The sequence below is a fragment of the Vombatus ursinus genome, unplaced genomic scaffold (assembly GCF_900497805.2).
Source record: "Vombatus ursinus unplaced genomic scaffold, bare-nosed wombat genome assembly UNPS02014816.1, whole genome shotgun sequence".
Taxonomy (NCBI): domain Eukaryota; kingdom Metazoa; phylum Chordata; class Mammalia; order Diprotodontia; family Vombatidae; genus Vombatus; species Vombatus ursinus.
The window spans coordinates 1,699,395-1,721,408 of NW_020954594.1; the positions used below are offsets into that span (position 1 = coordinate 1,699,395).

The 22,014-nt window shown below is 42.7% G+C and overlaps 1 protein-coding gene across 3 annotated transcripts in view; it reads right to left on the reverse strand.

The window, feature by feature from the left end:
- UBASH3B (ubiquitin associated and SH3 domain containing B) overlaps window positions 1-22,014 on the reverse strand; it is a 169,914-nt gene that overhangs the window by 37,226 nt on the left and 110,674 nt on the right. For 2 of the 3 annotated variants that reach the window (XM_027835673.1, XM_027835674.1), the window contains exons 2-5: window positions 11,302-11,355; window positions 10,313-10,499; window positions 8,056-8,254; window positions 1,858-2,027 (exon numbers count right to left, since the gene is read on the reverse strand). In XM_027835673.1, coding sequence (XP_027691474.1) covers window positions 1,858-2,027; window positions 8,056-8,254; window positions 10,313-10,499; window positions 11,302-11,355 — 610 coding nt within the window. Of the gene's footprint in view, window positions 1-1,857; window positions 2,028-8,055; window positions 8,255-10,312; window positions 10,500-11,297; window positions 11,356-22,014 lie in introns of all 3 variants that reach the window. The other variant, XM_027835675.1, reaches the window with a different exon arrangement.

Sequence of the window (22,014 nt, forward strand, 5' to 3'; positions counted from 1 at the left end):
TTTTTTTTTTTTTTTTTTTTTTTTTTTTTTTTTTTGCATTTGTATCTCCAGCACCTAGCTCAGTATCTTCCACATAGTAGGTGCTTTTTGATAAATAGTTGGGATTGAATTGGATTTGACACTCAAACACAGAACTCATCCTGACTCTCCCCTTGCCCTGTTGAGGTGTTAGTTTCTCTGGTTGCCTCATTGACACACTCAACCAAGAGAGTGAGACACAGTCAATTAAGCCCAAGGGATAAGAGGATCCTACACAAATATAGGAAGGCTCTCTTAAGGCAAATGGACTTCAAAGTGGAAATTCTATTCTGAGGGGGTTATGGAAAGAGCTATTGAAAAGAACAGTAACAAATGAGCTTTTACACATTCAAGATAAAAAGGGACAAGTTATTTTTAGACGATAATTCATGTGGGTGTTTGCAGTCTCTCTCTTTCTCTCTCTCTCTCTCCCTCCCCATCTCAATCTCTTTCCTCTGTGCCAATTGAGCAAGAATGTGGGTCAGGCAGAAAAGCAATTACCCTTTGTGTTAACTGGAGGGCGGTGTTGATTAGAAGACATTCCTGGTAAAATTCCATGGCCACCTTCCTTCCCTGCTCTTCTCATGAAAGGAGGCCAACCTAGAGTTAGCCTAACTTTTCAAATAATTCTTCCCAGATTCTAAGAGTAAGGTGTATTCTTCTCTTCCTTCTCTAGGTCCCATCCCATGTAATTCCTGGAATGACTTCTCTTCTAGGTAAGGGCAAGCCCAGCCTGCATGCTTAGTGCTTCTAGAAACTCTCCCAGGGTGATGCAGAAGGAGACAGCAGGATTCTCACCAGCTGGTGCTAACTCTGCCTTTGACCTTGGGCCAGTCACTTAGGGCCTATTTCTTCATATGTAATAAAGGGATTATGAAAATACTTGTAACTACCTAGCTCTCGGCTCAAAGGATACAATGCAGGAAAAACACCTTTTAATAACATGCTAAACAAATGTTCTGTTACTATTATCCTCTTTTTTCCAACTAGACAGTCATCTCCTCGAAGGCAAGGCCTTGTTTTTCTTATATTTCTCTCTATTCCTTTCCCCACCCCATGGCACCTTAGACATAAGAAGTATTTAATAACTATCTGGTGAATGTTCCAATGTCATGTTTTATTTGTGTGCCCTTTTCTTGCTAAAAGATTCTAGAGAGGGCCTTTTGAATTTTTATTTAAAATAATTCTTTCCAATGTTAAAAAGCTTCTTTCCCATTTATTACCTTTTTTTAATTCCCAGAATATCCTCATGAGGTGTATTCTGGCCAAATATCATCATCTCTATGTTTACGACTAAAGAAACTGAGACCCAGAAAGTTTAAGTGACTTGACAATAAATCTGTTGGTAAGGCCTGGGCCATGTTAACAGTTTAGCAGAAGAAACAGCTTCAGTAGAAGGGGAGTTTCTTGAGGATTGTGACTGTTTAGTTTCTTATCTTTGCATTCCCAGACCTAGCACATAATAGGGGTTTAATAAACATCTGTTTGATTGAATTGAACAAAGACCACCAGGGTCAAGTAGGCTCGCAAGTCACAAGCAAGAGTGGGAATCTACCTGTTACTACTTTGTCCAGGGCCCACTAACACCTTACATTATTAGATTAAGGAACATATGTCATGTCCATATGTCCATGTGTGTTAGGGGCAGAATTGGGACTAGAATCCAGGTCTCCTGACTCCTAGTCTGACACATTTTTCTGTTATTCTACATTGCATTTCTTTGGTACCCACCTGTAGGACCCAGCATGGGGCTGTGTACACGGCAGGTGCTTAATCCAGGTTGGTAGGTAGCTAAATTCAGAGGGCAGGTCTGGTAGGGGTAGGTGAGAGATAGATTACCTCATGGTTAGCAAATCGGATGTCTCGAGAGAATATGGTAGCAACCCAATCACACCCCAGTTTGACATCAATATTCTGGGCCAGTTTCTCCAGGGTGGGCAGGTGGCTGGCTTGGAAGTGGTAAGCCAGAGTCACATGAAGCTGCTTCTTATGGGGTTCCACGTGTACCTCTGGAAAAAAAGAAGAAAGAGAAGGGTCCAAAGCAGTCTCAGGAATTAAAGGCACAGCATGACAAGAGGCCCCACTAGACTTATTCCTCCTAAACAGCAAGCCTACAGCTCCCAAATCAGTCACAAAGGTACTTTCTCCCATCCTAAGTGGCAGGAAGGGGAAAAGAGAATAACAAATGAATTTTGTACCAACCCACTGTTTCTGAAAATCAATGGAAGTCCATTCGATTCAGTTAATACTTATTAAGTGCTTACTGTGTGCAGAGCACCGTGACATCCCAACACAATGGGGGAAGATACAAAAGTTAGAGAAGCTACTATCTTTGGCCTTATGTAGCTCATAATCTAGTGGGGGATGTGACACACATACAAATAGCTTCAATACAAGCTAGCAGATGTTAAGAGCATTTCAGAAGTGCAAAGCAAGTGCTATGTGACGTCCCAGGGAAGAAAGGTCACTATTAACAAGGGCACAGAGGAAGTAGCATTTAAGCTGGGCTTTAAAGGAGGGTAGGAATTCAGTAGAGGGAAGTAGACTGCTATGCAGGAGACATGCTGGGCATATAGCAAGGACAGAAGGATACAGACAGGAAAATTCAACGCATGTCCAGAACCTTAAGAGAAAAAAGGTGGTGCCAGGTTGTAGAGGACCTTGAATTACAGTCTAAGGAATCTGGATTTTACTTAGTAGGTAATAGAGAACCACTGAAAAATTCTGAGTAGAGGAATGAAATGATTTGACTAATGCATAAGAGATTATTCCGGTGTCAGTGTGGATACATTGGAAGAGAGAGAAAATAGATGTAAAGGGACAGATGTAAGATAAATAATGGAGGCAGAATGAACAAGATTAGGTAATGAGATATGAAAAAAGGACTGATTGAAGTTAACACCTAGCTAGCCTCATTACAAATGATGAGAGCACTGTATTTGTCATGTATTTGGGAAACTGAGGCCTGGAATCTGGTACAATGAGAAAAGGGAGAACTGGGTCAAATGCTTTCAGGACCATGATATCATTACAACACCCAGGGGCTCTTCATGGTTGGTATTATCTGAAATTCTTTGTAAAAAGAAAAAAGCCATCCAAAATGGGGGAGTAATTTACTATTCATTTAAAATGAGAAAAAGTAATAGCAGAATGATGTAATGGAAAAAAGCACTAGATTTATTGGAAGACCTGTGTTTGAATCTTGCTTCTATAACCAACTACCACTTGTATGATTTTGGACAAGTGACTTAACTTCTCTGACTTTAGTTTCCAGATCCATAAAATGGGGACAATACTTATACTACCAACTTCTTCTGCTAACTAGTAGTATAGCCAGTAGGCAAGTCATTTCGCCTTTCTGGGCCTTGGTTTATTCATCAACAAAATGAGAGTGTTAGGTGATCTCTAAGGTTCTTTCCAGCTCTAAAGTCCATGATCCTATAAATCTAGATTCAGATCCCTACAATTTTATTTGGGTAGGAAGGAGTACTTGCTGTAGTCCAAAGATGGGTAGCGGGTGTGGCAAGCAGAGGCTTTCCACAGGCTAAGTCCTGTAGGGGGACTCTGGCTTACTTAGTGCTGAGGTCTGATGGGAGAAATCTGGTCCTTCATGAGACTCAGGCATACTAGGGCAAAGCTATAATGTAACCACATGGGCATTGACTTTCTATAGTACATTCATAATATAATATAAAGAATTCTCAAACCCATCAGAACCTCTTTAAAGTGTAGGTTTTTCAGAATTGAGCCATTTTTACTACACCCACCCAATTCTGTCTGTTGCCACCAGGGGGCAATAAGGCGGCAAAAAAAGCCCAGGTCTCTCCAAGTTGCTGGAGAGTGACAGAAGGCCCCTCACCAGCATAAGCTTTAAGCATCTCTAAGAGTTATGGCTGAGCCCTGCTCCACCCAATAATGAAGGCTTTGGGTTCAGTGGCTACATCATTGTGTTTGGCTCCTGACAATAAGCCCTCTGCCTAACCTCAGATGCAGGATTTTAATAGGCTCTGACAGCAGGTATAGTTCAATGAGGAAAAACCACTTCTCTGAGGCACCATCAAAGGAACAGGAAATAGTCTGCTTCCCGAGCTGTTTCTCAGATATATTAAGGCTGTTTGGAAGGCCAATCTTCCAGAAATCCTTCTTAGTGGGGAAACTGCTCTTCTGGAATGGGAGGAAATCTGAAAAGGCAACCAAACCCAAAGGGCTGAAAAACATGACCGAGTACAGTGTCACGTTCAAGGAAGAGCAATTAGGCTGGTATTGCTGAATCACAAAGTATGTGAAGGGGAGTAAAGTGTGAAGAGACTGCAAGTCTGGAAGGGGCCATGCTAGGAAGAAAGTGTAATGCCAGAGGACTTTATATTTTGTCCTGGAGGTAAGAGAGTGTCACTGGAGTTTACTGAGTAGGAGGGAGATGTGATCAGACCTGTGTTTTAGGAAATCATCTTGGTAGCTAAGCAAAGAACACATTGGAGAAGAGAAAGTCTTGATTTAGGGAGACTAATTAGAAGAGAGATTAACTAGAAGGCTAGAGGCAATAAGGGCCTGAAATAGGGTGGAGGCTGTGTGAGATACTGAGAAGGTGAAAATGACAATAATTGGCAAGATATTATGGGTAGAGGATGACAGTGAGCCAAGACTGCAAAACTGAGTGACTGAGAGGACAGAAGGAACCCAAAAGTAATAGGATGCTGGAAATAAGAAAGGGTGTGAGGGGGAAAATAAGGACTTCTTTTTCTGGACACGTTGAACTTAAGATGCTTATGGGCCATCTAGCTTGAAATGTTGCAGACGTGGGAGACGGGAACTTAAAAGTGAGACTAGAATTTGTTGTTATTGTTTAGTCATTTTTCAACTGTGTCCCACTCTTTGTGACCCTATTTGGGGTTTTCTTGGCAAAGATACTGGAGTGGTTTGCCATTTCCTTCTCCAGCTCATTTTATAGATGAAGAAACTGGGACAAACAGGGCTAAGTGACTCGCCCAGGGTCCCAGAGTTACTAAGTATCTGAGGCTGGATTTGAACTCAGGTTTTCCTGATTCCAGGCCTGGCATTCTATCCACTGTGCCACCATCTAAGAATCACCTCCATAGAGAAGACAGTGGAATCCATGGGAGCTGATGAGCAAATGAAATAGTATATAGAGGAAGAAGAAGGCCTAGTATAGAGCCTTGAGTGAACACCCACTGTTAAGGTATTAGAGAGCATGGTAAGAATGAAAATCCAGCAAAGGAGATTGAGAAAAAGAGCTTTGATAGGTAGGAGGAGAACAAAAAGGCAGCAGTGTCACAAAGACCCAGAGACAGGTGTCACATGCTCAAGAGAGGTCAAGAAGGGTGAAGATGGAGAAAACGGAGAAAAGAAAAAGAAAATATCACTTATTACTTATTATTATTAATATAATATTACTACTTAATAGATAACTAGTGACTCTGAAAGAACAATTTAGGCAACTGGGATTCTCAAACATGGAAGTCTGAGGGAGCTATGTGGCCTTGGGCTTCACTTAATCTCTGGGGGCTTGAGTTTTCTCATTTTACAAATGAGGTTTGAACCAGACAATTCCTAAAGGTCCCTTTCAGCTCTGATATTCCATGAAGTTATGATGATTTAATTGCTCAATAAACACCCTGTAATTCAGTCTTTCCTAATCTTACCCCATCCAGCGCAACCTCATTCTTGTCTCAGGTTTTCACTGATGCTATTTTCCACCCATGCACTCTCCAACCCTCAACAAACATCTTCTCTCTTTCCCTTTACCTATCAAAACACTGGCTACTACTAAAGGCCTTGTTTATACCCTATCTCCTCCACGAAGCTTTCTCCGCTACTCTAGTTCTTTTCCCAACTATTTTTGCTTTATCTTTATTTTTCTTCTAGACTTAGTAATCACTGACAAAAACATTCAAATAAACATAGTGAAAAATGGTATCCTGTAAAACCATAAACTCCAAATTTTGTACAACTTCCAGCTGCTTCTGCACTTAGAATCAGTCACTATCCACAGTTCAGAATTTCACTACTCTTAATGACTTTATATGCTAGTTTAACTAATTAGATGGTAAGCTCTTTAGGGGCTAATAATAATAATAATAATAATAATAATGATGATGATGATGATGATAATAGCTTACATTATATAGTGTGACGACGTGCCAGGCACTGTGTCAAGCACTTCACAATTATTATCTTATTTGATCTTTACAACAACCCTGGGAAGTTGGTAGGTGTTATTATTATCCCCATTTTACAGATGAGGAAACTGAAGCAAACAGGTACAGTGACTTGCCTAGGGTCACATGGCTAGTACTATCTGAGGCTGGATTTAAATTCAGATCTTCTTGACTCTAGGCCTGGAACTGTGAACACTGAGCTCCTCTTCCATCTCCACACAGTTAGACACAGAAAAGATGCTCAATAAATTCTTGTTGACTGATTGATGAATCCTTAAGGGAGCCTGTCTTTGCCCCGTTTATCTTTCTCTGGCTACAGAATTGTGTTCCTCCTTTGTGTCTGTTCTTTATTTATGCCCTATACCAACCAAACCTCTCATTAAGCTAAGTGAGTCTGTTTGGACCTGTAGCCTCACAGAAGCCAGCTTTGTAACCCTCATTCTCCTCTCTCCTCCAGAATAAACACACATAACAACCACTCCTTTCAGCTAATTCCTTTGATGGGAAATCTCAGTTGGATTAAACTGAAAGCCATAGTTGAAATAAAAGGAGGGAGACATCTTTATAAGGATGTATTTTTAAGGCTGGCCCATGAGGCTGAAGCCCATGTAATGAATTTCAGCAAATAAAGGGAACTGGCTTGGTGAATATTAGTATTATTTAAATACTAAAGGATCATACTGTCCTATCCTTGAGAAATTCTGACCAAGTGCTTTGGCTCCCAAAGAATGACATGGCATAATGGGACAAGAGTCACAGGGTTCAAAGTCAGAAGGTCTGAGTTCTAGTCCTAGGCTCTTCTACTTACATGCTATATGAGCTTGGAAAAGTTACAATTTGAGCCTCAATTTTATCATCTGTAAAGTGGGAGTAATAACATATATATAAAACCTAACTGTCCTAACTCATAGGGATGTTATAAGGATCAAATGAGATAATGCATATAAAAGCTCTTATTTAAATTTATTATTATCAGACCCAGATAAACACTTGGATGGGAAGGAGTATTGGGGAAAGAAAGATTCTTGAATTCTGAACTGGGAAAGGGGGATATTGCTATACTAGCATGGACCTGGAGGCCAGCTGTTGGTTGCTTCCTGCTCTCATCAAGGAATATGAAAGACAACTGAATGTCTCCCTCACCCTCTCCTTCCCTCCTTGCCCCAGCCCCTAGCCAAAGTAGGCACCTCAAATAGTTTGTACTGTAATTGGGATGTTTGTTTAGTGATTGGGGGGGGTTATCTAGGTGCTGCTGGTGAGAGAGGCAACCCCTGCCATGATACTTTCCAGCCATCTTCATGCCAGGAGGTGTCCTCACTAGCCACCCTGCTGTGCTGCCCTGGGGCCCTTCTTGCTGCTGATTGTTCCTTAACTTTCTTGACCCAGACTCACCACATTGTCTGCCATATTCTCTCTGGCCATCTTTGTGTACTCCATGTGCCCGCCCTCTTCACAGCCTCCCTTTCTACCTAGCTCTTGGAACAATAATCAAAGCAACACAGCCATTCCTGGAAAGGCCATGTTGATTGCTCCAAAACGCCATTCAATATTCCTGTGACTTCCTAGTCTAAAACAGCCCTTCCTGGCCACCATTCCTTTGTACGTGTTTTCTTCCCTTTTTAGAAATGTAAGCTTTTTAAAGACACGGACTGACTCTCTTTTCATATTGTATCCCTGATGCTTAGCACAGTACCTGGCACATAGTAGGCATTCCATTCATTTATTCAATCTTTTGCTTCCACTCTTAGAATGCTCATTGATTTGGTCCCATTGCCATACCCTTACCTGCTGCCTCCCACCCAGCCCCCAGCACCTCAGTTTTCTCCAGGATCTCCATGCTGGAGGAGGGAAGCTGGCTCACCAGTTTTAGATGCGGCCTCAGCAGCAAAGTCAGCAGCAAACTTCTTGAGAATCTCTGCACTGTCCTCCTTCACAAAGAGGCCGATGAAGTTGGAAGAGGTATAGAGCTCGAGTGGCAATGGGGCTGAAAACTTGCACTTCCAGCGCATGACAGTGGCCTGAAGGGCCTCCCCCAGGGCATCCACCTTACTGTCCTCACACTGGCAAGAGGAGAGCAAACAGGCTTCAGTCAGAGAGACGGGAAAATGCATGTCTAATGATTCTGTGGCTTTCCTCTAAAGCCCTAAGGCTTATGATACTGTGACTGATTCACTTCTATGAGGAGGTGAAGAACTGTAGGCAATTCTTCATTGTCTGTAAACCAATTGTCCATCTTTGTGGTTTAACCATGGCTGATGTGGGGCCTCTTTCTTCCTACTCCCTGGCAGCTGACAAGGGGGTTGTCATACAGGAATCAGAGGGAGAGAAGGGAGAAAGGAGAGAAAGAGAGAGAGGTGGGGGAGGGTGAAAGAGAGAAAGGAGGGGGGAGGGGAGGGAGGGTGAGAGAGAGAGAGAGAGAGAATAAGAGAGACAGAGAGGAAGAAAGAGGGAGAAGGAAGGAGAGAAGAAAAGGAAGAGGAAAACGGAGAAAATGGACAGGGAAGAAGGGAGACAAGGGGGAAGGAGAAAGATAGGGAGCAGGGGAGGGGGAAGAGAAAGAGGGGGAAAGAGAGAGAGAGAGAGAAAGAGAAGAGAGAGAGAGACACACACACACATACACATTGGATTCCAAAGCCAAATAAACATGATTTTTTAAAATGTATTCATGGTTTTGGATTATTAAAAATAATTTTTTATTATCCCCTCCATTAAAGGGTATGCCATCGTGATGTGAATGTTGGCTGGGCTCTCAAAGGCTAAATTGGTGGCACATAAGCTCTGATAGGTCCTACCAAGCAGAAGAGTATGTGTGACCCAGGGACAGAATCTGTATGAGCTGTGGGAGGACTGAGCCAGCCAGTTAAAAAGGGCTCATTATCACAGACATGAAAGATAGTACAGTACAGAGGAAAGAGGTTTGGGAGTCATAGTGTCTGGGTTCAAATACCACCTCTGACACTATCTTTATAATCACTTCCAAATGGTCTATAAAGTCTGGTCCAGCTTTAAAACCATAGTCACCAGCAAATGAATTTTGTTAGTCTAAAGTACTCATTAAGGCCTATGCAGATGAAATGATGGATGACAAGTTGTATTATCCAAACTTCTTTTGTAGTCTTCTCATGATCAAAGGTTGATATTCTTTTTACCCATTTGTCTTTCAGAAAGAATGAGGCCCAGGGAGCTGTGAGATCACCCTTCTGCCTCGGAGTGTTCTGGAAGGCTCTGAGCACCTCTGAAAAAGGTGTTTTGTAAGCCTTGGGATGACTAACAGGATATGATGACAGCATCTTAAGCCAGAGGGATTTGGGAAATAAATGAGAAAAGAAAAAGAGAAAGAAGATGCTGTCACCTGAACAACAAAATACCAATCCTGAAGAAAACAAAAAACCCCAAAAGATACCTGATCTAAGGTAGCGTGACGTTTTTTCCTGCTTCATCTTAAATATAAGGGGACTAACCATCTGTTTTCCATCTCCACAGAGAGAAAATGAGAAGACACAAGCATACACTGAAGCTAGGAGTATTAAAGTTGGACCTCATAAAGAACTGTCTGACCATTGAGATTGTGAAACATTGAAATGACTGGCAGCATCTCCTTATCTACAGAGAAGAAAAGGTCACAGGGATGATGTCCACCAGGGTCAGTTTGCTTAGCCCCAGATATCACCAAAGTGTCTGTTCTTGGTTATGGGAAGGCTGGGGATAAATGAGTGGAATGAGGGCGAATCAGTCTTCACTACTATGGAAACAACTCAAAAGCGATGATGACAGCTCAGTCTATCATCTTTGAGCATGTTATAGGGACAGACAAGCAGTAAATGCACATCCAGGGAAGGAAGACCCACCACCAACCTTGGGCAGGTCACTAGTGCTCCTGGAACCCCAGCAGATCTGAAAGAACAACACACCCTCTTCCCCAGTCAGCTTAGGTGTCCAGACAGGTATAACCTAGGTATCTGACTCATTCTAATGAATTCCTGAGGGATTCACATCTGCATTTCCCCCACCACTCTAAAGGAGCTTTCTGGGGTCAGGAGAAGACAAGGAACTCTGGTGGAGGGGCCAGGCCCTTCCTTGGGACCGGATAAAAGGTGGGTAGGGTAGAGCTAGCTCACCATGAAGAACTGGCAGAGGGTGATGTGGGGGAAGATGTTATGAGCTTTATTCTTCCCACAGATCTGCTTGGATTGCTGCCAAAAGTCAGAGAGTTTCTGAGCTAAGGGGCCAGTGGGCCGTAGGTACAGCACGTACTCTCGGGGCAAGGGATCGTCCAGGAAGGGGTCACCAACATGGGAGAACAACCTGTAATGGAATAAAGGAGGAAGGAGAGATAACAGTTGAGAATGACGTCAGGGGGACCTAAAAAGACCCAAACCTGCCCACTAGTCACTGGTCTGGGCATCATCCCCCAAGAGAAAGGCTTCTTTCTCTTCTCATTTTTTCCTTGCTTCTGCTGCCACCCCTACCGCCCACTCCTGCCACCCCCTCTAGTCTATCTCAGCAGAAACAAGTTGGAACATTCTTTTCACACCCAACACATGCCGAAACAACTTCCCTCCTCCTGCCTATCATACTACATCCTCCCCTTCCTTTATATCATAGCTGCAGGAAACCTTGCCTGGTTTGTCCCCACCCCCTTTCCAACCTATCAGGACAATTCTAGCCCAATCCTTTCCGTCCTTAGACTCCTGGAGTTGTTACTACATCCAGAAGGCCATCAAAGTTAAGGGGAGCTGCAAAGTATGCTGGGAGGTGTGTGTATTTAAAGGCTAAATGTACTAGACTACAAGCCCCCAGAGAGCAAGAATGGCAATGCCTATCTAATGTGCTTTCCATGGCATGAATATGCTTCACTTATTTATTCACCCGACCCCGGGATGCAGGGTCTCAAGCTCTGGGATGATACTCTATTTTGCCCCAGTGGGAAATGAATGCGTATTTTAGTAAGGATAGTTTTACTTAAAAAAAAAAATGGACTTGCTACACAGACCTGCTCCCATCAACTCCCCCCCAGCAGGGCTCTAGTCTAAAGCTAATGAATATTCAAGCCCATGAGCTGGGCTAATTGTATGCTATTTTCTCTATTTATTTATTTCATACCAACCAGTCACATGCTGCCTGAACACTCCTTCCTCCTGTGGATGCCAAGGCTTTTTGTCTAGAAAGAGAAATCAAATTTCCATTGTTAGTATTTTTAGTCTTACACCGGCTTTTTTTTTTCCCCCATAGCACCAAGAGCTCAGTGCAAGGGAGGAGTCTCTGGTCCCCTGTTAACTGATAGGGAGAGATTTCCAGCAGGATCTTCCCCAAGGGGCCACATCAAGGCCTGTGAAACAGTTAGGGCTGGCAGTTAATTTACATAGAATTAGCATCAGCTTAGCAAGTGAGCTGACAGACTGCTCATTCTTTTTGCAGGCAGTTTTTAAATTACAGTTTTATTATTGTTCCCCTAAAGGCTCTAATGTCTTGCTTCTGTCGGGGGGAGGGGAGAAGGGTATTTTGCCTCATGAACTTCCTCACTCATTCATTTACTCTCTCCTCTCACATCCCCACGCCCCTAGGGGCCAGTGAGCTAAGCCTAGGAGACCATGGCACCTCTAAGGCTTAGGCCAAGTCTGATGCCCACAAGGGCTTGTTTGATCTATATTCCACCAGTATAGGATGCACCCAGAGTTTCCAGCCATCTCACAAAAGTATATGTTTGTTTCATCCTCCCTCAGAGAAAGAACTCATAGTTTGTGTCCTCCTTACTGGTGGGGAATCAGTCAGTCATTCAATTGACATTTATTAATTACCTGCTATGTGCCAGGCACTGGACTAAGTGCTGGGAATACACATGAAAAAAAAGAAAGATGGTTCTTGTCCTCAAGGAGATTACAGTCTAATGAAGGAAGATAACACAGAAAAGGAAGCTGAAAAGCAAGGCAGAGAAGGTACCCAAGATAAGGGAGGATAGTAGAGAAGTCAGAGATATCTCAGAGCAGTGAAGTCAGTAAGATATGAGGTGATGTTCTGAGCTGAGCTTCCTCCTTAAATAGGGGTTTGGGAATTCGTGGCTCCACCCTCCAATCAGACAGAGGATAATGATGAGGTAGAATACCAATGCTGGTGATGTCTCACCAGGATGATGAGATTATCCCAATAATCATCTTCCTGGGGCATGGTAGAGAAAAGCAGGGAATTCCTAGAGTAGTGTAGCTGGGTGAGAAATGAATCAGTAGTAATACTAATATCCACACCCTTTGGCTCAGAGATTTCACTGCTAGGCATATATCTCAAGGAGGTCAAAGATTAGGGGGAAAAGATCCAATATACACCAAAAATATTTATACCAGCACTTTTTATAGTAACAGAGAAGTGGGAACAATGTAAATGCACATCAACTAGGAAATAGATTGCACTAATTAGGACCTGGCTGGAGCTAAACTAGTTGTGGTACATAATTTAATGGAATACACATGTGCTTGCAGTATACTGGGTGGATCCTATGTGGTGCACTTAAGGGAAGTCATGGACAGGATTGGTGTAGAACTCGGGGTGGACGGGTTGCAACCTGTGCTGGAAAGAATCTCCATTTTGATTGTAAGCTCCTCGAAGGCAGGGACTCTTTTGCCTTGCTTTATATCTCCTTGCTTTGTGTCCCGGAGTGCCTGGCATGAAGTAGGCCCTTGATAAATGTTTGCTGACCGATTGTGGATGGATGAGATGAGATCCACCTTAGCCTAGGAGTAACAAGACGAAGCCTTCCAGCACATTGGTTAGCTCCTCTATAGAGAAGGCAGAGGGAAAACACAGACCAGGCCTCAGAAGATATGGAAGGGCTGTGAGCTACTTCAGTGGAAGAAGTATTCTAAATGATAAAACCACAGATCCATTGAAAGAAAAGATAACTCCTTTAGAGAGCACTTTTTGGTTACAAAGCGCTTTATAACAACAGCTAATATTTATATAGCACTTTATATGCGCCAGCACTGTGCTAACTTTACAAATATTATCTCATTTGATCCTCATAACAACCCTAGGAGGTAAAGTGCTATTATTACCCCCATTTTACAGATTAGGAAACTAAGGCAGACAGAGGTTAAGTGACTTGCCTAGGGTCACATATCTAAGTAAACGTCTGAGGCTAGATTTGAACTCGAATATTCTTGACCCAGGCCCTGGGTCTCTATCTACTGTGCCACCCAGCTGCCTATAAACATTATAAACATCTTGTTTGATCTCGAGTAAACCTTAAGGCAACTATAAAAATGAAAGTTATTACACTAACAACTTGTGAAGTAGGAAGTATAAGGATTATAGTTCCCATTTAATAGAACAGGATACTGAGGCGCAGAAAGGTAAGGTGACCCATCTCATTTCTAGTAAACAAAGTAGCCAAGACTACAAAATCTCTAGCCTCCTGACACTAAGGCTGTTCCAGGAGGATTTCCAACCTTGTAATGAAAGGCAAAGGAACTAGGGAGAAATGCAGAGGGATACCGTAAGCCTTGGTCCTGGAGTTGCCATCCTTTAGGACAGCATTCTGGAGTAAATGGGGGGAGAAACACAGGAAAGCACCAGGTAAAAATTACACATTATCTCCCAAAGCATCAGCTGCTGAATCCAACTCCCCCTCCTCATTCTAAAGTTTCTAAGAAACTTTAGGGTTCACTGATGTTCAGTAGATTGATCCAATGCTAGAGCTGGAGTGACCCTACATCCAAAGTCCCATTTCATAGATGGGAAAACTAAGGCCTAGAGAGGACAACCCTCTTGTCCAAGGTCACGCAGTTAGCTCGAGGTAGAGAAGTCATTTCCATCTCCCTCTCCCCTCTCTCTTCCCCCTCCCTTGAAATTTTGGCCATTATCAATCTGGCCAAGCAAATCTACAAAGTCAAGCTTGAAGAAGTATTTATAACAGACAAGCCTGTTGTGAAATGCAGTCATATCGAAACAAAATCGACTTTGATGTCCTGGGGACAGAAGCTGGCCTTCCTACAGCAGGTACCACGACACATGAAATGCTCCAGAGGTGCATGTAAATCATCAGCACTCAAAGGTGGAATGCTTAAGAGTCCCCGAGGGACGAGCCAACCCTGGCAAGCTCCCTTTAGCAATTGCAGGGCTATTGGAAGCTTTGCAAGTCTCCCTTTGTCCTAATCCCGGCAAATCAGTCTTTTCAAAGGTTAGCGCCCTCTTGGTTATGGAATGTACTATTGTTTCAAGAACAATAGGGAAGAAAAGAGTTCATTTGCTGCCTGAAGAATTGTACTATTTATGTAAAGCAACCAATTTTGTGGGGGTTTTTTTCCCCCTGACTTTACTAGAATGAATCTAAATGCAATTTAATTTCCTCTTCCTGATGGTACCCAGGCTGTACTCTGGGAATGAAGGAGCTATTAAGTTCTGGTCTCTATAATTCAAAAGGGGGGAGTTTAGAAAAGGTTCAAAGAAAACTCTCATAAAGATGATTAAAGGGTTGAGAGATAAAACCTAAGAGGAAAGATGAAAGGAATTAGGTTTATTCAGCCTAAGGAGGGTTGTCACATAGAGGATAGTAACCATCTGGGCCTCTAGTAAAGACAGAACAAGGAGAAACAGGCTTTGGCTAAAGCACAAGGAACTCAAGTTAGACACAAGAAAGAGGTAGTGTCTCTGCTACCCCTTTATCCACCAAAGAGGCGAACTAAAGATGCTCCATTGGGCTCATTCCCAGAACTCGGCCCACAGAACAGGTGGATCACGGACAGCAGCAGAACAAATCTCTCCCCCTCTCCATCCTCTTTGAGCTGTTGCTATGGTGAACTCCACCCTTGGTGGCCCACCCATCCAATGAGCTCAGCTCCAAGGGCAGTGGGAGTGTGTGGAGGACCCTAAACACCAGACTGAGAACTTTATAATTCTGCTTCCAAGGGAGTGACTCAGGAGTGAAACCAAGATACACTTTGGAAGAATATCTGGATCCAAGAGGGAGCGTCCTCTTAAGCTGAACAGCTCTAAGTATCTGAACTATCCTAGTTTAGTTACTGACTGGGACCTCCTGGTTAAAATCAGCAGAACATAAGAACTGTAGTTCAGGGATGGGTGGATAAAACCATATATCTTATATGGCCTTCATCCTTCTCAATAACTAAATTGGGGTTAAATTAATCTTTACACAACAGAAAAAAAAGGTTATTTCCAAATCTCACTTATCTGAACTAATAGGAAAGGGGTTAGAGGAAGGGGAGCAGGAAGAAGCCCAGATAACGAAACCAACGAACAATCCAGACATCCAGGGCTGGTCTTGCGTCTATCCTTCCTAAGTAGCTGCCCTTTATTGGTTTCACCAGCTCCTTGGGTCCCTCAATTGGTCTGATTTCCCTGAGGCCATTTTATAATGATCTAAGTCAAGGTGTTTGTGGGGTGGGAAATACCTTTTCCTGGTTTAATGAAGACAAAGTTGGGACTTTTCAAAAGGAACTTGTATTAGGAAACTAAGGGGAAAACCAGTAGATTTCTCCTTCCCCTTCCATGCCAGTAACCACAAGGATAGAAATGAATGACTTTAAAAGTACACGTTTCTGATTCTATCTTTAAGGATTGGCTTGTGCCACTACTTCCGCTTGATGTCCAGCTCCTTTCCTCCTCCGTGGCCCTTTTTGGGGGCAATTGCTAAACAAATATAATCTTGAAGCACCACTGCCAGTTCTTTTGGGATTCTCGAGTCCTCCCAGAACCTGCTTCCCAGTCTTATCTCCGGGCATGACCCCTTTGAGTCAATCTCTCTGAACTTAGGGTGTCTTGGAGGTCAACTATGCACTACACTGGTCTTCTCAACTCCTGACCCAATCCTTACCCCTTTGGATGAAAGGGTATTTCCCTATCTAACTCCTGGCACAGACCTTATATGAGCCTTCTTCATCATTCTCTTGGAAGTCTCTATGGCTTCCTGATCCTGAAAGCCATAATCAGACCAGACCCATTTCCTTCTGACCTGGTTTAACTGCCTATGGTATAATTACTAGAGATTTGAAGCTCTGTCTTTGCCTGTCATTGTCACTTTGCATCTAAACCTACTCTTGTAAAAAAATTAATATTTTATTTTTTTCCAATTACATGTAAAGACAATTTTCCATGTTCATTTTTTGAAAGATTTTGCGTTCCAGATTTTTCCCCCTCCTTCCTTTTACCTTTCCCCTCCCCAAGACGGCAAGCAATCTGAAATAAGTTATACCTGTGCAATCATGTTAAATATATTTCCACATTAGTCATGTTGTGAAAGAAGAAAGAGAAAAGCAAAAAAATGACAAAAACACAAAAAAAGGAAAAATAGCATATGCTTCAATCTGCATTCCGACTCCATCAGTTCTTTCTTTGGATGTGTATATAGCATTTTCTATCATGAACCTTTTGGAATCATCTTGAATCACTGTCTTGCTGAGAAGAGCTAAGACCATCATAGTTAATCATTGTACAATGTTGCTGTTACTGTGGACAATGTTCTCCTGATTCTGCTCACTTCATGCAGCATCAGTTCATGTAACTCTTCCCAGGTTTTTCTGAAATCCACCTGGCATCTAGACCTACTCTTAATAGAAGTCATGTGGACTTGCCTTGCCCCTGGAGCCCAGACTCCTTGAATGTCTCAAAATAGACTCCAGGTTGCTGTATAGGACAGAGAGCCCTGGATATGGAGACATGGGGCTTGGGTTTCTGTCTATCCTCTACAACTTATTAAATAACATTGGAAAATTTACTTAAATGGTCTGAACCCCAGCTTCCTTATATGCACAATGAGTACAATGATATTCCCAATAACTACACCTCACAGGGTAGCTGTAAGGAAAGTTGTTTGAGGCTTGAGAAGTGCTACATAACAGTGGGTTGCAATTCCTTCTTTTTGGATGCATGTTGAATTCTTATTTCCTGTCTAATGCATCCCTCTAGCTCTCACTCATTTGAACCTTTAATTTAGGGATGGCTGACATCCTCTGAGGCCAATGACTACTCAAGCCTTTCCTGGCTCAGGCTGCCAGCACTTTCCACTTTCCCAGGTCTTGTTATGACTTACTATTCAGACTGTTCTCCAAGGGAATGAGTGGCCTTCTAGAATCCTACCACTGCAGTTTGGGGGTCTCTTTCTTTTTTCACCAAACCTATACCAGTATAGGGAGCCCCTGGTGAGAAACTTCTACCAATGCAAAAGGAGGCCCTTGGGTAAACTTTATAATCTTAGGGAGTTGCCCAGGGGGCAGGCATTGAGAAATTAAATGACTTGGCCAAGGAGACTGACCTTGAGAGGTGGTGTGGAGTAGTGGGTAGTAGAGTGAAGAGCTCGTCTCAAAGTCAAGAAGACCTGGGTTCAGTTCTACTTCTGACACAGAGTTTTACAATTGCAAAACACCTTAAGTATATCAATCAAAATGAAACTGTTAGATATCTACTATGTTCCAGTTACTGTGCTAAGCCCTGGGGATATAAAGAAAGGTAAAATATCATCAAGATCACATTCTAATGGAGGAGAATATATGTAAATAACTAGTGTTAACAAGATTTTTTTACTGAGCCAGTCTCTAACCTGAGAATGCTGGGAGAATGCACAAAGCAGGCCTAGAGACCAGAGTGCTAATAATCAAGTAGTTTAATTAATCAGTTTCAGAATGAGGAATGTTAAGCTGAAGTAAAAGCACCTGTTATATACTTAAATCACAATTGGGGCAGGAGGGGAGAAAGTGGATTACAAACAATCATTTAATGGTTTCCCACCAGAAACAAGTCCCACAATGCAACAATTCTGGAGTCAAGTCTTTGGGGATTGTGATCACCTTCCCTAAAGCACAGAACCAGAGCTCTGTGATAGGAACAGGTTCTATAACCTTTGATTCGCTTCACTTAAGGTCCAGTGATTGTGAGCATTGTCAGAGTTTTGATTAATCAGTTTAAGCTGTATCGTGAGCTCTGACTCCCAAACCAGACAGGCAGCTCTTGAGAAAATTGGGAAGTAATCTGAAGGGAAGTCACCAATAACTGGTAAAAATAAGACCATTTCCCCCCAAAGATTGTCTGCATCTTGTATGTATGTATCTAGTGAGAAAGGAATTAATAATTTTCATATTAATCGATACATATAATGAATACACTAATAATTCAATTTTCTCAAGAGCTGCCTCTCTGGTTTGTGAATTATTATGGCATTAAAAGGTAAAATATGTTGATAATGTACAATACTATACAAATATTTTATGCATTTTGGGGTTTCTAAACTATTTCTTCATTGTCTGCAGGCCTTCATGTATCATCTATGGCTTCTGCAAAACTCCCCCAAAATTCCGATTTCTTATGCTGACCCGTGGCATATCGAAACCATGATGGGGGAAGTCAGGATGGGGAAGGAGTAACGGTACTATCATTAGCTGTGGAATAGATGGATTCCTTGCCTGTTTCCATCCCTTCCACGCTCAATTCTACCTTTGGCCATGGCTGAGGCCAGGGGAAAAACTGTTTTGGAGATGGAGGGAGCCTAGCGGTAGTATAAGCAAATGCTATGGGGGATAAAAGAGTGGCTAGGAGGCACAGTGGATAGAGTACCAGGCCTGGAGTCAGGAAGACGAATCATCCTGAGTTCAAATCTGGCCTCAGACACTTACTAGCTGCATGACCCTGGGAAGTCACTTAACCCTCAGTTTGCCTCAGTTTCCTCATCTGTAAAATGATCTGGAGAAGGAAATGGCAAAACCACTTCCTTATCGTCGCCAAGAAAACCCCAAATGGGGTCATGGAGAGTCAGACACAACTGAAACGCCTGAACAACAACAAAGTAACAATAATAGCTTATATTTATGTAGTGCTTTAAGGTTTTGCAGAGCACTTTATATGGGATCACAGGATAAGAGATCTATCTAGATTGAGAAGAAACCTCATATACTATCTAGTCCAATCCTTTCATTTTACTGATGAGGAAACTGGACCCTACTGCGACATATTTCAATATTTCATTATATTTCAATGGATCCCCATGGCAACCCTGAAGTAGAGGTTATTATTATCTCCATTTTACAGATAAGGAAACTGAGGATCAAGGTAGTTAAATAAATTGTCTAGTGTTACACAGCTAGTAAATATCTGAGGTGGGATTAGAAATGAATAATTCATTCCATTACTGCCAAATAAAGAAGTCTTGCCTTTGTGGACCATTGGAATCATATAAGAGCTTGGGCAATGTAGTTTAACTACTTGATCTTTATCCAAAGACTGCCTTTTCAATGAAATGGAGAGAGGCAGAATGGGCAGCGTCAATTCAAATGATGGGCTTGTCAATAAACATAAAACATAATGGCTCCAGCCCATTTCCTCCAGAGGAAATGACCATAATAGAGAAAGATGTATTGATTCTAAAGATCCAACTTCAGGATCAGTCTTGTGGCTGAGCTGATGGTGGTTAATGGCCCCAGGGCTTTCACTGGCAGTGGCCAGTCCTTGAGATGAACATCTTCCTACTGATGCTACAGTAAAGTTCCCTTGGGTAGCTGCTACCATCCATCTGTATGTAGGGAGATAACTCTCAGCTCTCTCAATGCAAAAGAAAGGCATAAAACTGAGGGAGAGAGCCTGCTAGGCTCAGGACTAGCCTGGAGAACGCCAAGCCTCCTTGGCTTCTTTTCCTTCCCATTCTGCTCATACTCTCCACCCATTTCTCCACATACCCCCCCCTACCCCAATCAACAAGACTATTTTCTGACTCATAAAAAGTCGATTAGGCAGTTCTCCTTGGGGGGTAGTTAGTAGGAAAACGCTTTTCGAGTCCCCTGGTGTTTTTATGTGGCAAGACCTAGCAGTCAGGAAGGGGGATGGCTTATTCTGCTCTTTCTGAAAAGGGACCCCAAGTCCTGGCCTCCACGGCAGGGAAGCCATAGTTTGTAATCACAAAAGCAGCAATTAGGCCATGGGTGGTGTGAAATAACATTCAGCCTTTCTATCTCAGCTCTCTTTGAAAGAAAGGCATATAGGTATACAGGGAAAAATAACACTGATTATAGGTTGAGTTGATCTTATATAAGGCAAATTTGGAGGGAAGAATGAGGTCTATACCCTTGCCTCAGTGCTCTCCTAAGAGATAGGGAGGGGCAAATGTTTGTATTCTCCATTCTAGTATAAAGAGTGCAGGGATCAGAATCTGGGGAACTAGGTCTTTACTCTGCCACAATTCTAGCTATGGAACCTCTATGTGCCCCTACTGCCACATCTATAAAATGAGTTAACTTCCACTTGCCCAATCCCCAGATGTTGGGAGGGGGAAAAGAATATTATAGATGTAAAAAAAAATGCTTTGAGGGACAGCTAGGTAGCGCAGTGGATAGAGCAGTGGCCCTAGAGTCAGGAGGACCAGAGTTCAAATCTGACCTGCGATATTTGGCACTTACTAGCTGTGTGACCCTGGGCAAGTCACTTAACCCCATTGCCTAGCCAAAAAAAAAAAAGGAAAGAAAGAAATAAAATAAAAAGACAAAAAATACTTTGAAAAGTTAAAAGTAAGGCATCATTTTATGTAGTGCCAGAAGCTCAGGGAGTAAGTGATTTGTCTTCTGAGAGCACATCAAGAAGTAAACTGGGCTTGGACTCAGATCATTTGTCCCGGACTTTAACCCTACATACTTTGCTATGATTTTTCTCTACTGGATACCTTAGGATGAAAGGCAGGTTTCTGTCTCTGCTGGTGGAGAGAACATGATCAGAGAAGAGGTTAGCCAACCAGGTTCAGGGTAACATTTAAAGAGCCAGAAAACAGAAATAGGAGCAGGAGAACCAACTCCTGCTGCAAACACTACAAAAGCAGATTGTGCTAATAGCTGCTGAGATCAGCAGAGGGTAATTTCAAGGGAAGTCTGGCTGATTTGGAGGAAAAGACAAGAGGAGTATTTGGGAGGAGAGGAGAAGAATCCAGGATGTGGCCCTAGACTCCTTGGGTTCTGTTGCTTGTGTGTTCATGGCTTGTGAGGAAGTTTAGTACAGACCTCCAAAGTGTGTGTCAAGGCATTTCACCTGCTGGGGACACTATGGGTGAGATAACACAAGGAGTGGCCTGAGCTCAGAGTCTGAAGACATCTCTTCCGCGGCAGCCAGGTGGCACAGTGGATAGATAGAGCTTTGGGCCTGGAAGTCAGTTTAAACCTGGCCTCAGATGCTTACTACCTGTGTGACCTTGGGCAAATCACTCTGTTTGCCTCAGTTTCCTCAACTACAAAATGTGCATAGTGACAGCATCTACCTTACAGAGTTGTGGGGATCAAATGAGATATTTTTAAAGGTCTTGGGTCAATACCTGGCACATAATAGGTGCTGGATAGTAAGCACTTAATAAACACTTGTTGACTGACTTGTCCAAATGACCAGGATGTAAGTGTAATTTGCAAGTGCTTAGGAGATAGTGTCAGGTGGGCTGAATCACCCATGTTAAAATGGAGAAGTGTGATCAAAATGGATCTGGGTGAAACAGATGAAGCAAGGAGTCATTTAGGGTTTTGTAGAATAGGAGAGACTAATTCATCCTTCTATAGTGTCTCTACCCCCTCCTTTCCCTAGGCATTCAGCTTGGTTAAAAATACTACAACATGAATAGTTTCAGAGTTCTACTGGTACAGTTCAAACCTGGAACTATCTAAGTAAGAAGTTGTGATTCACAGCCTTGTGTGTGTCCAGTGACTTTGGCCAGGATATCCTCAAGTGTCCAAATCTGGTCACAAATCTCCAACCCAATCTAGTGAGGATTCTCTGGAGATGGAGATTCTTGGAAGGGGGGGTTAAGGATGGTGAGCTCTCAGTTATCTGGTACATACAACTGAGGGAAATGTCTGAG